At 41.3% G+C, this 17,894-nt stretch overlaps 1 protein-coding gene across 1 annotated transcript in view; it reads right to left on the bottom strand.

Annotated features, from left to right (window-relative positions):
• The window catches only part of fasn (fatty acid synthase), a 46,172-nt gene that overhangs the window by 18,761 nt on the left and 9,517 nt on the right, over nt 1-17,894 (bottom strand). The window contains exons 4-13 of the mRNA XM_048611112.1: nt 16,447-16,836; nt 15,251-15,415; nt 14,238-14,356; nt 12,706-12,857; nt 9,890-10,093; nt 8,439-8,589; nt 4,696-4,874; nt 3,950-4,069; nt 2,465-2,587; nt 518-741 (exon numbers count right to left, since the gene is read on the bottom strand). Coding sequence (XP_048467069.1) covers nt 518-741; nt 2,465-2,587; nt 3,950-4,069; nt 4,696-4,874; nt 8,439-8,589; nt 9,890-10,093; nt 12,706-12,857; nt 14,238-14,356; nt 15,251-15,415; nt 16,447-16,836 — 1,827 coding nt within the window. The remainder of the gene's footprint in view (nt 1-517; nt 742-2,464; nt 2,588-3,949; nt 4,070-4,695; nt 4,875-8,438; nt 8,590-9,889; nt 10,094-12,705; nt 12,858-14,237; nt 14,357-15,250; nt 15,416-16,446; nt 16,837-17,894) is intronic.

The raw sequence follows: 17,894 nt of genomic DNA, 5'->3' as shown, positions 1-17,894 counted from the left end.
CCCGCTTCTCCCAGCATAAGACAGATCATGGCCAGACATCCTGCTGAATCCTCAGTGGCCCAGTGTTGTAAGCCTAAAACCCAGATCGATAGGTTTGCTGACTTCATTATTTTCTCCTTAGAGGTGTGGCAGAAGTTATTCGGTGAACACTTCTTTTGAAAGCAGTAAAGGACGTTCAAGTTATAGTATTTAAAAAGATTGAAGTATTTTCTTCACAAACCCATCTTTCCAGATTCAATATCTCGGTTTGTCCCATTCCCAATTCTTTAACTTCAACCTATAACACAATCATTTCTGTCAGTCAATTTTTGACATGGCTATTACGTGGGGTGATTAGAAGACAGCTAATATCTGACAGTCTGAGATAGACTCAAAATATTTGACAAAGTGCAATGCTGGCTTTTCTCACAAAGGAGTTTCTAATCGGTTATTGTCCCAGTTCAAAGCAGCAGGCTCGGATAGAGCTTTCTCCAGAAGTGAAAAGCAACATAACCAAAATGTTTTTTTCTCCCCTCACCTTCAGCACAACTTTTCCAATATGTTTACCCTGTGCCATAAAACGGAAAGCAGACTCCACATCATCTCGGTCGAACACTGTGGTCTTCAAGGGTTTGACCACTCCGCTGCGTATTCCATCCTTCAGGAGCTCAGACACTTCTTCCCATTCCTTGTTTCCTTCTTCAAACAGAGCATCCAGGAGAATTCCATGGAATGCAATATTCTTCAGGAAGACAGCCATACCTGAAAATTATGTATGCTCATTACCAGCACCTTCTAACATTGAGCCCATGACTTAAACGAGGAAAAGACAAGTGAATATTGGAGGCGGTGGAACATCTGCTTGATATGGAAAGTCTTCTTCGGGCCTGGGATGGGGGTGAGGTGGGAGGTGTAGGTGCAGCACTTCCTGCAGTTGCAGGGAAAAGTGCCGGGTGTGGTGGGACTGGAGGGGAGCGTGGAGCGGATAAGGGAGCCCTGGAGAGAGTGGTCCCTCCGGAAAGCAGACAAGGGTGGGGAGGGAAAAATGTCTTCGGTGGTGGGGTTGGATTGCAGATGGCGGAAGTGTCGGAGAATGATGCGTTGGATCTGGAGGTTGGTGGGGTGGTACGTGAGGACAAGGGGGATTCTGTTTTTGTTGTTATTGCGGGGAGGGGGTGCGAGGGATGAGTTGCAGGAAATGCGGGAGACACGGTCGAGGGCGTTCTCGACCACTGAGGTGGAACTGAGGTGGTGGTGGTGGTGGTGAAGTTGCGGTCCTTGAAAAATGAGGACATCCGAGATGTACGGGAGTGGAATGCCTCATCCTCGGAGCAGATGCGGCGGAGGCGAAGGAATTGGGAATAGGGGATGGCATTTTTGCAGGAAGGTGGGTGGGAGGAGGTGTATTCTAGGTAGCTGTGGGAGTCGGTGGGCTTGAAATGGATATCGGTTTCTAGGTGGTTGCCAGAGATGGAGACAGAGGTGTCCAGGAAGGAGAGAGAAGTATTGGAGATGGTCCAGGTGAACTTAAGGTTGGGGTGGAAGGTGTTGGTGAAGTAGATGAACTGTTCGAGCTCCTCGTGGGAGCACGAGGCAGCGCCGATGATACAGTCATCAATGTAACGGAAGAAGAGATGGTGGGGTTTAGGGCCAGTGTGGGTACGGAAGAGGGATTGTTATACTGCATCCGCTGTTCCCGTTGTGGCCTCCTCTACATCGGGGAAACCAAGCGGAGGCTTGGGGACCGCTTTGCAGGACACCTACGCTCGGTTCACAATAAACTGCACCTCCCAGTCGCGAACCATTTCAACTCCCCCTCCCATTCCTCAGACGACATGTCCATCCTGGGTCTCCTGCAGTGCCACAACAATGCTACCCGAAGGTTGCAGGAACAGCAACTCATATTCTGCTTGGGAAACCTGCAGCCCAATGGTATCAATGTGGACTTCACAAGCTTCAAAATCTCGCCTCCCCCTACCGCATCCCAAAACCAGCCCAGCTCGTGCCCGCCTCCCTAACCTGTCCTTCCTCCCACCTATCCCCTCCTCCCACCTCAAGCCCCACCCCCATCATCCCGCCCGCTTGACCTGTCCGTCCTCCCTGGACTGACCTATCCCCTCCCTAACTCCCCACCTACACTCACCTTTACTGGCTCCATCCCCGCCCCTTTGACCTGTCTGTTTCCTCTCCACCTATCCGCCTCCCCCTCGCTCCCTATTTATTTCAGAAACCCCTTCCCCTCCCCCATTTCTGATGAAGGGTCTAGGCCCGAAACATCAGCCTTCCTGCTCCTCTGATGCTGCTTGGCCTGCTGTGTTCATCCAGCTGTACACCTTGTTATCTAAGTGAATATTGGAAATGGCTTCAGTTCAACTTTTCACTGATTAAAATGCTTTTGAATGCAAGTTTATGGAAAAGTATTAAGTTTGGAGCCCATTGTTTTATTAGTAGCTACTCAATTTGCTTTTTACTATAGACAGCTTACCAAGTGGATTGTTATTAGAAAGGTCATATTTGCCAATCTCCAGGAAACGTCCATGTCGAGCCAGGCAACGGACACTGGCCTGCAGCTTCTCTTCAGCTAGTGAATTCAGTACCAGGTCCACTCCTATGGGTAATGGCATCACATAATTAGATTATCTAACAACCTACAGGGGACATTACTCTACACAATCAATCACTAATGTAGTGAAGACATCAAACAACCTCTCAGAGCAGCAATCACAATAAAATCTATTCGGGACTGGTTAGCTCAGTTGGCTGGATGGCCAGTTTATGACGCAGAGTGACGTCTACAGTGTGGGTTCAATTCCTATCATTGGCTGAGGTTACAATGAAGGACTCCCATTCTCAACCCTTCTCCTGGTCTGAGGTGTGGTAATCCTCAGTTTAAACTACCACCAGTGGTCTCCTTCTAGTGAGAACAGTCCTATGTTCTGTTAGGACTATGGTGACTTTACCTTTACTTCATATTGGTCTATTGTGATGTGACCAAAGCAGGGACACACCTGGGAGGACCCAGATGGAGATTTCCACTAATTAATTTCAATTCCAAAACCTGTCATTTGATCTAAAATGTATATAAATACATTAAGTATTTCTCTAGTTTACCAGTTACTTTCAAACTTTTCCATGATCTGGGCAACTGAATGAATAATTACAACCCCTCATGTTTCCATCAAGACTATCAGAAAGGGACAATCTTGTAAAAAAGATAAACGTATCAATTTTAAATGACTACCACTATATTGGTTGCTGCAAGTGCAAATCAGATTGTTTGCAGGGAAATATGTTCAAAAGTAAAATGTCAAAGATGGCAAAATCCATAAAAAATACTCTTGCAAGTTAATTCGACAGGAAAAGCTTTAGATCCAAGTAGTAGCACAGAGAATTTAAAATCTGATTCATAGTGGCAGGTTTTAGATAATGTTACAATTGTGGTTTGGAAGATTCACAAATGAAACTGAACAGCTAGTTTTCCTGATGCATGATTGACTTGAGGCTTTCTTCCCAACGTGAAAAAAAGGGTAGCAACACAATTTTGTCATTCAAATCCAAAGGAATCAAAACCTATTCCACTGGTTTTGTTCACCTTGAAAGGAGCAGAGCGCTATACCAGATTTCAGTTCATGAAAACAGGCACTCAGCCTTCCTTTTCTTTCCTTTAAGATGTAATTACAAACTGCTCTGCAACATAATTACACATCTTATAATAGCGACAGAAGAAATTCAGATAATGATAGGTTCTAATAATCTCATTTAAAAGTGTTCTAATGTACACAAATCAGTCTCTTGTCATAGACCATTTAAGTTTCATCTGAATTTGCCTAAAGTGGGCAAATCAAGTAAAAGTTAGGCTAATGATTTTAATCAACATCTGCTACATTGTAAAGCTAGCAAGCTCTCTTACCACAATGGTATTGGGCTATTTATGATACAGTTCTTCTAAAGCAAACATCCAAGAGCTCACCTTTGCCACCAGTTGCTCGCAGCACATGCTGTTCAAAGGAAGTGTCTCTTGAATTTGCAAAAGATTCGTCATTCAATTGTGGGAAACGTTGCTGAAGATATACACGCTTTTCCCTTGAACCTGAAGAGTGTAATTAGACAACTGGTCAGTCACTGTACAGTTAATTTAAACCAACTATCTCACATTATAATAAAGCTCCCAAATCCTGGTTCTCTATACTCAGAAGTCCCCTCTCCAATGAGTCATCCGCAACAGCTATGTCTTCTGTATACGTGATGTAGGTTGGACAAGCGTGTCATTTTAATTGAAAAGCAAATGGATATATTTGCTGCAGATTAATTGCTGAAGTTCTTTAGCAGCTGGTATGAAAAACTAGAAATCCTAACGTACAGCCACATCCACTGCATGCTTTATTCATTAAAAATTTTGATTGATCCTGAATCAAGTTAAAATCCAGATTAAATAAATAATGAGTACAAATATCAAACCTCTTAATAGACTTGATTCTATCTTATTTAACTCCAACTTGGAGTATCAGTGACTTTAATAATCATTCACATTACATTCATATGCATGTATCCGGCAAAACATAATTAGCAACGTTTCTTTTAAACTGAGTTGTTAATACTAGGCAACACATCACACCAATACAGATATATCCATTCAAGGATTAGTTTATGCCCTTTTAATATTATTGCCTAATAATAAAACCCACTCATGCCCAAAAATAATGTAATTTCACTTACCAACAGTAGCAAAGACACGACATCCCAAATTGAGGGCAATAGAAATGGCAGCCTGTCCAACTCCACCTGATCCCGAATGGATAAGTACACTCTCACCCTTCTTAATGCGACCTCTCACCACTAGCGCATAATATGCAGTTGCATAAACAACTGGCACTGAAGCAGCCTCCTCCAAAGTCCTTAATAAAGGCCAAAGAATGAATAAGTGACATTGCAATTTTCTGCTTATTAGAAAAGCTATAATGAAACTGGTGCCGCATTTTGGAAAGGCAAATCAGGGCAGGACATATATACTTAATGGTAAGGTCTTGGGGAGTGTTGCTGAACAAAGAGACCTTGGAGTTCAGGTTCATAGTGCCTTGAAAGTGGAGCCACAGGTAGACAGGATAGTGAAGGCGGTGTTTGGTATTCTTGTCTTTATTGGTCAGTGCATTGAGTATAGGAGTTGGGAGGACATGTGGATGTACAGGCCACTTTTGGAATACCGCGTGCAAGTCTGGTCTCCCCGATATAGGCAGGGTTGTGAAACTTGAAAGGGATTAGAAAAAATTTGAAGGATCTTGCCAGGGTTGGAGGGTTTGAGCTGTAGGGAGAGGCTGAGTAGGCTGGGGCTATTTTCCCTGGAGGCTGAGGAGTGACCTTATAGAGGTTAAATAGACAAGGTCTTTTCCCTGGGGTGGGAAGAGTCCAAAACTAGACGGCACAGGTTTAAGAGGACAGGGGAAAAGATTTAAAATGGGCAACTTTTCCATGCAGAATGGTGCATGTATGGCATGAGCTGCCAGAGGAAGTGGTGGAGGCTGGTACAACTGCAACATTTAAAAAGGCATCAGGATGGGTATACAAATAGGAAGGGTTTAAGAGGGATAGCGGCCAAATGCTGTCAAATGGGAGTAGATTAAATTAGGATATCTGGTCGACATGGACGAGTTGGACTGAAGGGTCGGTTTCTGTGCCGTATAACTGTACGACTATGAGACAACCAAATATCAACTCCTTAGACCTCCAGGTGGTTACCTTGTCTGGCCTACGTGCGACTGCAAACCCACAGCAATGTGGTTAACTCATAATTGCCCTCTGAGCAATTAGGGATGGGCAATAATTGTTGGCCTAGCAAGTGACGGCTGCATCTCATGAAAAGAAAGAAAAAATTGCCAAGCTCTTGTTCTAAATTGTGTGTATGCACATGAGAAAGAGAAACTTTGAACGAGGACAGAATAGGTTTCAATTAACAACTAAACAGCCAAACACCTGTATAACCTCAAATCCAAACTAACAACCACATGGTCAGAGAGGGTCGCTGTTGCCATTAACTTTCATAAGAAAGGGAAGAAAAAAGGAGAAAAATGTCAAAGAGTACAAATATTTACCTGTGTCAAGTTTTAAAAGGAAGGTCATACTATGTGGGAAACCTAATTGGTTGTAGATGAGACACTGTGTAATAGAGCATAAGAATGTGGGACCATTTTTAATATCTTCAGTTCTGCATTGAGGTGTAAAATTAAGGCTCCATGGTAACTCCCATGTTAATCCAGGATCTTCTTCAAAAAGGATTAAAGTGTTAGGATCACAACCACAATCTAACGCTGCACATTACACTCAACAGGAATGAATTTTATCAGGTCAAGCCATGAGAAGGAGCATCACACTGGGACAAAACAGGAGTAACTCTGTCCTAGTGTTTCAGCTGACAACACACTCTTTTTCAGAGCAGACAACCAAGAAAGAACATAAAAGAGCAATGCATGTTTAAAAAGCAAATTGTATCCTAGTCGGTCTTTGGCCATTTTTGTAACCTGAACACATCAGTATCCTAAATACAACTGCCAACAGTATTAAACGGTACTATCACTATGTGAAAAAAACAAGATGTAGCAACTCGAGATCAGGCATCCATGAGGCACATTAGGCCATTAGGAGCTGCAGAATTGTATTTCCAACACAGCATTCAGACAATAGGACTGAAGACTGTGGTCCAGAACTTGCCACACACGTACTCAACCTTTAACAGTACTGCTAGAGCAGTGGCATCGATCCAACAATGTGGAATGTTGCCCAGCTATGTCCTGTACAAAAAGTAGGACAAATCCAACCTGGCCAAATAATACCCCATCAGTCTACTCCCAATCATCAGTAAAGTAATGGAAGGTGTTACCAATGGTGCTATCAAGGAGCATCTGCTCACTGATGCCCAATTTGCATCCCGCCAGGGCCACTCAGCTCCTGACCTCATTACAGCCTTGGTTCAAAATGGACCAAAGAGCCGAATTCCAAAGGTGAGGTGAGAGTGACATCCCTTGAATTCAAAGCTACATTTGGTTGAGTGAGGCATTGGAGGGCCCTGGCAAAACAGAGTCAAACACAATCAGAGGGTAAACTCTCCACTTGTTATAGTCATATCTGTCACATAGGAAGATGGTTGTTGGAGGTCAGCCATCTTGGTTCCAGGACATCTCTGCAGGTGTTCCTCAGGGTAGTATCCTAGGCCCAACCATCTTCAGCTGCTTCATCAGTGACCTTCCTTCGATCATAAGGTCAGAAGTGGGGACGTTCGCCAATGATTGCACAACATTGAGCACCATTCGAGTCTCTTCAGATACTGAAGCAGTCCGTGTTCAAAGGCAACAAGACCCAGACGATATCCAGACTTGGACTGATAATCGGAAAGTAACATTCACACCATACGAATGCCAGTCAAATGCCCTTCTTCAACAAGAAAGAATCCAACCACCACCACTTGGCATTCAATATCATTGCCATTGATGAATTCCCCCAGATTCATCATCCTGGGGTTTACCATTGGCCAGAAACCAAAGTGAAACTGAGTCACCTCTTGACTATCCAAAGCCTGTCCATCATGCAGAAGGCACGTCCAAAGTATGATGGAACTTGCCTGGATGAGTAAAGCTCCAGCAACACGAGAAGCTTCACCATCCAGCACAAAGCAACCCACTTAATTGGCAACACATTCACAAACAAACATTCAGCCCTTCCACCACCGACACTCAGTAGCAGCAGTCTGTGCCACCTACAAGATGCATTATAAAAACTCACCAAAGGCTCATTAACAGCACCTCCCAAACCCAGAACCACCAGAAGAACAAGTTCAGCAGATAAATGGAAACACCACCCACTGGCAAGTTCCCCTCCAAGCCACTCATCATCCTGACTTGGAAATATAGTGCTGTTCCCCCCATGTTGCTGGCTCAAAGTCCTGAAATTCCCTCCCTAACAGCATTGTGGGTATAATACCCCAAATGGACTGCAGCGAATCAAGAAGGCAGCTCATCACCACCTTCTCAAATAGACGGACAATAAACACTGGCCCAGCCAGTAATGCCCAAATCCCATGAATAAATTTGAAAACTTCAGAAGTCCTTATAAGACATAAAATACTGGAACATCAGGGAGACGTGATAAGGAAAGCTTTATAAATAGAAGCTCTTATTTAAATAGAAATTTCTAAATCCCCACTGTCTCAACAAATTCAAATACACACTCCATTGAAAGAATATTCTGCACAAATTCGTAAATGTAATTCCTTTGTCCTTTCTTCTTAAAAAAAAGGTGTTGCCCATTGGGTTCAATGTTTCTATTCAAAATTCTTTGTGCATTTTAATCATGTGACCCAGCAATTGATGGATGTAGAATGTTACAGTGCCCAAACAATGTTGTCCAAATAAATGCCATTTTGACAATGTTAACAGAGTTTATGTTCTTCAGAAATGACGTTAAACACATACCAATTTTCTGGGACATCCCACAGGAATCGCATGTCACAATCAACAACTGTTGCCAACCCCTTGGCAGGGAGCAGTCCCATCACTCTCCTCTCTCTGGGGTCACGACCTGAAAATTCCATTCCTAACAGGCAGTGCTGCAAAGCTGCATCACCTGGGAAACAAAATTTAAATTCACAGTACATAAGAAATTAAGCTCGATTCTGGATGTTTGAAAGGCAAACGGTGGGAAAAGACACTAGAAAAGCTGAGCTGTACCGACAACTTAGTAAGGAACATGTATTTGGGAATGGTAACTCTGCACCTCTCACCCAGACTCTGTTGCAGTTTTAAGGGTGAGCCCTTGGGATCAAGTAGGATGTTGTTTTCACACTCCTCCCGATTCTATACTCCATCCAGGTTGATGTGGAATAATGTTGGGCAGGATGTAAAACTAGTCTTGCACTTGACCTGCAGGTATCCTAGATAGATGGATCACGTTAAAATTACCCTCTACATCCCTCATTTCTTTTAATATGTAGGACACAAGAGGGTTTGGGACAGTGCTTAATTTTTTTCTCTTGAAATGCCCGCTGATTTGGTTTAAACTGAACAGCATTACATTTCCAACAAAAAATTCTGAACTGGCAAGGTTAAGGCAGCACCCAGATACATCCAAAGCTTGCAATCAAATGTGTCAAAAGGAAATTCTGCAGAAAGGCAGGAGGGGTAGGCTCTCACGACCCAAGAACTATTTCCATTTATACAGCAGCAAAATGCTACCCATGCAGGAAATCTGAAACTAAAAGAAGAGAACAAACACTGGGAAAAACTCAGCAGCGCAGGCAACACCTGTGGAAAGAGAATTAACATTTCAGCTCACAAGAACCAGAGGTAATTGTAACCAGAAACATTAACTCCTTTTCTCACCTGACCTGGAGTTTTTTCAGGAACAAAAAACAGAAATTGCTGGAGAAACTCAACAGGTCTGGCAGCATCTGTGGAGAGAGAAACTGAGTTAACGCTTCAAGTCTGATGTGAATCTTCTTCAGAACTCTGAAGAGAAGAAACAGGAGTTCTGAAGAAGAGTCATACCAGACTCAAAACATCAACTCTCTCTTGATAGATGCTGTCACATCTGCTGAATTTCCCCAGTATTTGTGATGTTTGTTTCAGATTTCCAACATCTACAATATTTTACCTTTAAGGTGCAGGCAATTTTTTTTAAATTTTTTTTTCCTAACTTCTATTTAAATGGGAGAAATACATTCACATTCCTCCCTTGTAATCTGTCCCCCAGTCTCCTCAGCCACCCATCCCAACATTGAGCATCAGATTCTCTGACAGCACCTCATTCTGGGCTTGCACTTCCATTCAGAACATTTTGGGTGCGCTGATTCTAAAATCCAAGGAGGTGCAACAGGACAATCATTTTCAAGTCTATAAGAGTTAAAATGATAATTCAGTGGTCTTACCAGGGATAGCATCAGGTGGCAGCTTGCCCGTTGCCAGCATGATATCACGGAAGTTGAGAGAAGCAAAATACACCTTGCACAACTGAATATTAGGATCATTGGAAGTGAAGTGTTGCAGTGGTGATAAAATCCAACAGAGGGATGACAAGTCTCCACGAGTCAGCACATTTACATAGGCAAACTCCGTCTGTTCCTTATTTTGATCTGAAAGGACAAAACCCATTTTTTCACTGCTTTCCACTGAAAGCAAGCAGGATGTTGGAAAGCCAGGGCATGTTCCTGGAGTAACATGACATATCATCCCCAAGGTAAACAGGCTTTTCTGGAAAGGAAGTCAAATATTATTGCCCCACTAATTTTTTCCCCTATCTACTGACCATTCTCACACTCAGTAAACATGGTAGAGATTTTTTTTGCAGGCCACTGCAATTGTGGCTCATTTGAGACTGAGCGTCAAGTGAGCACAGTGGATGGGTCATAACTGGAAACGGAAAGGCAGCAGTAGATTTATTATTAATATGGGCATGCATCGCTAACTGGACAACAAATGCTGGCCAATCCCAAATTGCCCAAAGGCAGTTAAGAGTCACATCATTATTGAGTCTGCAATCACATGTAGGCCAGACCAGGTAAGGATGGTTGATTTCCTTCCATAAACTATATCAGTGAACCAGATGAGTCTCTATGACAATTGATAGTGGTTATATGGTCACCATTTGCCAATTCCTTATTCCAGACTTTTTAAACTGAATTCATATTTCACCATCTGCTATGGTGGAATTTGTACCCACATGCCGACAACATTGGCCTGGGCTTCTGGATTGCTGGTCCAGTGATATTATCACTATGCCACCACTTCCCCAAATAACATTACCATCTTTGATGTTGCAGCTGACCCCACGTTGGTAGACAATGTTGCCAAGGGGTTAGCACATAAGGAAGAGGAGGGGTAAAGGACAGATGTTTGGGGAACACTGACATCAACAGTGCAGAAGTGGGAAGGCAACCAATTGATAGAGATGGTTGGGCTATAATCAGGTAGTTAAAAGTGGAACTAAACAAATGTCAATCCTGCTGAATTGAACAGCAGAGGAAACCTGATGGTTTGGTTTGTTGAGTCAAAGGCTGTGGAAGACAATGCACAACCGCTACAGCAACACAAAATGTCCTTTGTGACATTGTTTAGAATAGTTAAATGCTGCAGAAGGCTCAGAAACTTTGAGGGATCTCCACAATGTGAGATCATTGGCACGCTGGCAGGCTGCTGCATTAATAGTAACTTGCTGACACTTACAGGTGAACCCTTAATGATCTAATTATTCTCATAGTCCACTAACGCAATGCTTCCTGCAATGTGGATTACCCAGAGAACAGTCGGGGCTTTCATTCCAATTTATCCTTTTTGAAAAGAAAAGGAACAGATGTTTAAACATCTGCAGCCACTTTAATCTTCCAGGAGGTTATAAAATCATTTCACAAGTACATTAAAATATGCCCAATAGTAACTGTACTCAATGGAAACTGAAGCACAAGGTTGGCGAAGTTTGTTTTAGAATGGCTTACCCGCATAATGCAACACAACAGAGCAAACAAGACAGCAAGAGAAGTCAAATACAAAATGCCCCTGCTTTGGCTTTCCCCTTTTTTTGAAAAAAAGCAAGTTGTAATGGTGCTATTCCCTTTTATTCCTATTTTTTCTCACAATTCATGTCTCTTCCTTCCTGCTAGCAATGCAATGTTAAAAGATAATACACTATGAAAACAAGAAAAGCTGAGATAATGAAGGTTGTTCCTCTCACAACAAGCTACTAAATTAAGGCACCAATTACCTGAGTTGCTCCTTTTCCACCAGAATTATCCCACAGGGACTTGCTAGCACCCACTCTAAAGATCCACACTCAAGCTGGAAAAACAGGACTCTCAAGATAGTAAAGAGCTACCAAAGGTTTACTGCCAGATTCATGACACAGAGCAACTGAATGGGGACAAATACAGAGACAATGGATTTTCAGGGAAGACCTCCGAACCCAAAATCCAGGTTAAATCTAGATCCTGCAGCTGCATGTAAACTGTGTTGCTCACATGATGATGTTTTTAAATGTAAACACCCTAAATTGCTGAGCTAGCTGCCCAATTAGGGACATTCAGTGGTCTGAATGTCAAGCATGAATGGCCTCCCCAGTGCCAGAGCCAAATCAGGTAGCAGCCATGACAGGGCCTGCCAGGGACAGCAGACAATTTGTCAGGGGGTCAGCATCATTGAGGTGAATGAACATAACCATAAAGGCTGGATGAAGGTACTGGCATAGTTTGGTTCATCCAAAGCAAAAAAAATTTTCTGAAGATCCGTCCGGCTGGGCACTAACATGCATCAGAATAGTCAAGTTCACCAGAAAAACTGTTTTAACAACCCTTGCCTATTATCAAGCACTTGGAGGAGATTAGTGGGCCATTAGATGGAGGCAAGCATGTTTCCCATTCCCTCACTCTGCCAGCCGCTTGAAAGTTTGAAAATCTACTGAAATCCAAATCCCAAGATGATCCCTGGGACCACAATTATGAAACCATACCCACACCACGTGTCAATCATGCTGGCATTTGAAAATCTGGCTTAATTCTGGTTCCATAGCCTTCCACTTCTGTGTGATGCAGTTGATAGAGATCAAGTCAGTTATACCGTGGCAGTGAAAATGGAAAGCCATAAATTCAATTAGTGATCCATTCTTTTCTATATACAAAATAAATAAGGCAAGAAGAATCTTTGTTAAACAGACCAAATTCATTTCATGATATTGACATTGAACGTGATTGCATACCTTGTTTGAAAATGTGTCGGAAACTCCCCCAATGTCCATCGCGATAGACATTCATCACCAAGTCATTTTGGAGAATGGCCTTCATGTCCTTTCCACAAGCATCCAGGGATGGAACAGACGAGGAAGAGATTAAATTTGTTACAAATACACACCTGAGGACAGATAATTTTTTTAAAATAAACATGTCTGCAGGTTCATGCCAGTGTACTGTAAAACCTATCAACTAAAGTAAATAGCACAATTCAGATGATCTAAACTACCTGAATATATGTCAAATGTTGTTTCTTTGACAGTTTTTCTGTGCTATCAAACTTGTTTTATAGACTTTATGCTAAGATGTAGTTCATTAACAGGAAAATCATAGAAGGTATAACACAGCTATTCAATTCAATATTGCCAATGAATATTAAAAATTAAGCTTTTGCCTTCAGGAAGTTTATGCCTGTACTTTGCTAACCAAACCATGTATTTCAAACGTTAAATAGATCTCATGTTACAGTCTATAGCTTCTGATTCTTCCTACCCTTTATTCTGTGTTCCATTGACACAATTAGTGTATTTAAGAGTTGCCCCTGATAATTATTTTAGTAATTGATATGTTTCACCTTTCAATTTTTGGCGTGAATATTTTGTGCATTCATATTTATACTATTCAATCCTGGCTGTAACTTCTTAAAACATTTAGCCTGATTTTTCAAGCTTCCGTCTTTTTTTCTTTTGAAATAACATTTCAACTTTTCCATAACACTACTTTCATCTCACTTTGTAGCTTGTTTTGTTTTTATTTCCTCCATTGATGATACTTTCTCACTGTACCTTTCTGCTACACCTGCCCACCCCCACTTCTGATCAAATAGCTGTATTAATCCTGTTCTCAATCTCCAACCTCAGGCTGGGACCCTTTGGCATCTTTCCGTACAATGCAGATCAAGCTCGTGCTATTAAGAGCACACATTTGAGCTGAACTTATGTCAATAATTGCCACAGGAAAAACAGCCAAAGAACAGCTCACCACACCAGTTGTTTTCCAAATTAAAAATCAACCTATTAAATACCAGGTTCTGACTACATTTCCAGCAAATAAGCAAAGTTAAACAGAGCCTAAATGAATTCGTCACTATATATCCCAAATAAAAACAAAAATTGCTGCAAATGCTCAAAAATCTGAAATAAAAACAAAAAATGCTAGAGAAACCAAGCTGGTCAAGTATGCACCCAACATCTCTTGAATGTTGCCATTAAATCTGCTTCCACAGCCTTTCAGAATGGTTTATTCCAGATCAGAACTTTAAAGTGATTTCAGTACAGTAAGCTTCTACTGAAGGAAAAGTTAAAGGGTTTTGCTTTTGAAAGAATTAAAGTCATTATTCTAAACTGGCTGAAAAATAAATGTAAAAGCCAAACTGTTTTATTAAATATAATATTAATAAATGGTTTAAAGAAAGGCATTCAGATGTGTGGTACCATTGTACCATTGTCCTGAATCTCTTTTTTAAAAGCAATTATTAATTGTTAATGGATAAAAATCACACCGTATTCTATGTCCATATGGTTCCTGACGAAGGCAATTCACCATTCCAACAATTCCTGAATTGCCACAATTAGTGACCGTAAGCCAGACTGGATCTTCTGAAGGGTCTTCTAAGATTTTCTGCAAGAGAATAAACATTTATAGAAACCAGAATGGCCCATAGCAGTTGATTCTTCAATTCAGGACTGGGCGATTCCAAAATGTTAGTGACCTCATTGAGCTTAATTGTAAATGTTTAACATTGAGCAATAACCCAAGGTGGTTCACAGAAGCACGACCAAATAAAAAAAATGGATGCTGCGTCAGCAGAGGAGATTACAGGAAGATTCACCACATAAAATAGAAGTGGATTTTATGGAGGGTCCTCAAGGTGAATTATGGGCCCTATGGACTACAGGAGCTTCGGGTGGGAATTTCACAGCATGGGTTCCAAGTGGCCACTGTGCTAACAGTGGCGAAACCATTATGATTTATTACAGAACACAATAATGGAAAAAAGTGGACTCAAATCAAGCTTTTGGCATTGTCTGGCTCTGCGTACAAGTCAAGTTCCTCAAAAGGTAACTCTGCTAGCTCAGATACTTTCTCCAGTGAGTTAACAATCCATAAGCAGCAAGAACGTGTGGTCACAGGTTAGGTGGTGGACATCTGGTTTGTGTTGCCAGCCCTTCGCACTAGGAGAGGGGCCCAAAGACACTGTGTAAAAATCAGTGATGAGCTCACTTGTACCATTTGCCAGTTATTAACATTTAGGCTCACACACAAAACCTGGTTAAGGTGTCCAATTACACAACTGGAACCATACCTTCACAAGAGAAACAGAGGGAGAAAGCAGTAGGATAGATAAAAATTTCACCACCATTGCATTTGGCTGATATGACCAGTGGTCTGCTCTCATTAAATATGATAAAAGGGAGAATCTTCAAAACGTCTTTAAATCTCTTGTTGGATATAAATTGCCAGGATGATCATTTGGTTCCACATCACTCAGGAAAATGCAGGTATTTTCCTTACTTTCAAAGGCTCAATCCAGCTGAAATCCGTTGGGTGGGCTGCCAGGAAAACTGGGTTCTTGGGTTCAGTCTTCTTGCGTCCCAAGAGCATGACAGAACCATAGAATGATTTCTTCATGCTAATCAAATCAAGCGAGGCCTGATCAAATACCTCTGCCCACTCGCTCTGTAGAAAAGGAAAGACAACTGGCTTGTAAAATTGTAAGTTTGCCTGAATTGATAATTCAAATTGGAGATCATATTTTGTGGGTTACACCGAGTTTCACTTCCAAACCAAAATGACCAAGTACAGAAACTGGGGAGAAAGAAAAATCAAAACATTGTGCCCAATAGTTTTCAAATAGACATGAACTTCCTGCTTCAGGATTCTAGCTAATTATCATCAGTTGTATTAGTGACTTAGGCTGGGAAGTGATTTCTCCAGTCACTCAGTTTTGACAATATTCTAGGTACAGCAGGATTTTCTCTGTTCACTATTTAACAAAAGGCATAGAATCTAGGTTTTTCTTTAGTGTTTATTTAAATATTTGGGATTTAAATTTAGCTAAAATGACATCCAACTCCAAGATATCTTTCTTTCTTGCTCTGCATTCAACACAGTGTCACAAAACAAAAAAGGTAGCAGTACAGCAAGATAGTTTATTCAGCTCGTATCAATAAATCTGGAGAGCAACAGGACATTTTGTAACTGAAGTTAAAATACATAGCTTAAGGAAAAAGAAATGCTCAAAAGGCCACGCAGGCAATCAGGTCTCAGTTCTGTAAGAAGTTAGATCAGTAAGAAAACAAACAAACAAACATAAACTCAATAGAACAAAGAATCCATGCATTACATGTTTATTAAAAAAAGTCACCTCTATTGTTGTTTTAGACAATTCAAAAAAGGTACACTGGTCAAGACAAGATTTTCAAAAATGTTACTCAAATTCAAATTGGTGATATATAAATAATTTATGGTTGTGAGGTATATACATATGGCAAACGTATTTTCTTACTCAGTAAACTACAGCCTAACTTATCAATACAAGAAAAGTTTAAATGTGTGTTCATGATGATAGAAAAAGCAAACTATTTCTTCAGCTTATGAAATCATCTAAAGAATCACCGCAAAAATAGTTTTTTTTTAAATCTTGGGTTTGCTGTATATGGTATGCTTAAAAAGGACAAATATAAATACATATGTCAAAATTATTTTACCTGCGTTAGAAGCCCCTGTGATTGCTTAGGGTCCTTTCCTGTAAGGAAGGCAATTGTCTCGCCCAGGATTTCACCTTTAAGAAGGGTGTGCAGCAACAAAAATCCACCATCTTTCAAGGCAGCAGCCATATTGGAGACAACAGTCTGAGGGTCCTCAAAAAGAAACGCTGAACTGTTACAGGTAACTAGCTGAGCATTGGCCAGATTGGAAGAGGCAGGATTCAGGGGATTCCACTGATCAATGGAAACACACAGCTCCTGGAGCTGATTCTGATTGGCTGACAAGGAATCAGGGTTCAGATCAGTGGCAATATAATCAAGATGGATGATTGGCTGGTTGTTCAGTAAAGGAACAATGCGAGAGAACAAGTTTCCATTGGCAGCTGAAACCTATAGGGGACAAAAAAAATTGTAAGTGCAACAACACATGAATTTTTTTTTTCAAAAAGAAAACACAGGCAAAAAATAGCTTATCCATGTAGACTCAGGCATCAAAATGGTGATATTTTGTGCGTCACACCACACTTTCCCCTAAGCTACCTGAATCATTACATCTCCCCAGAGATTTGCAAATCCGCGATTGTAAACCACACAAGTGGGGCGGCAGTTCTAGGAAATCCATCTTTGATCCTTTTATTACCAGGATTAGATTGAGCTTGATGCACGGTAGCTATGCCAATTTAAACAGCAAAGTTAAATAAATGCTTTCTAGTGCCATATGTATAATGCAGATAATAAGGAACTAAAAATCGAATTGCATTTCAAATGTTTAAAGCTAATGAAGTTTAGTTGAAAGGTCTGTTCCTGATGGGTGATTTTTCAGGGATAAAGCAGCAGAGCCCCAACTTGAAAAGATGATGCTGTATGTCAGTGGTTTTGATAGCATCCACAGGATTCCCTAACAAGAGCCACCCTGAAACTATCAGAAATGATGACATATTCCATATGTTAGAGGAATAACAGATTAAAAGCATTCAAAAAGTCTTCATATATTCACTTTACAAGTGTACAGGCCTTCAGGAAGGGAACAATGCAATTCTTGAATTCAAGTATGTTGGGACTGGTAGTTAACCAGATAAACTCCATAATAATTTAAAATGAATGAACTCTCTCTTGGATCATCTTGTTCACCAGATATTCCGTCCGTGAAAATTATGGTAATATCATGGAAGCAAAATTAAATATATTCTGGTCCTGAATTTCTATGGGGTAGCGGGGTGGGGGAAGGTGTGTGGACAATCAAATACCCACTGTAACTCTTGGATAGTAGGAACTGCCGATGTTGGAGAATCTGTGATAACAAGGTGTGGAGCTGGATGAACACAGCAGGCCAAGCAGCATCAGAGGAGCAGGAAAGCTGATGTTTCGGGCCTGGACCCTTCTTCTGAAGAGTCCAGACCTGAAACGCCAGCTTTCCTGTTCCTCTGATGCTGCTTGGCCTGCTGTGT

The sequence above is a fragment of the Rhincodon typus genome, chromosome 23, assembly GCF_021869965.1.
Source record: "Rhincodon typus isolate 14 chromosome 23, sRhiTyp1.1, whole genome shotgun sequence".
NCBI classification, from domain to species: Eukaryota; Metazoa; Chordata; class Chondrichthyes; order Orectolobiformes; family Rhincodontidae; genus Rhincodon; species Rhincodon typus.
Note: the sequence above shows the minus strand (reverse complement) of the source record. Positions and strands in the feature narration are given on the sequence as shown.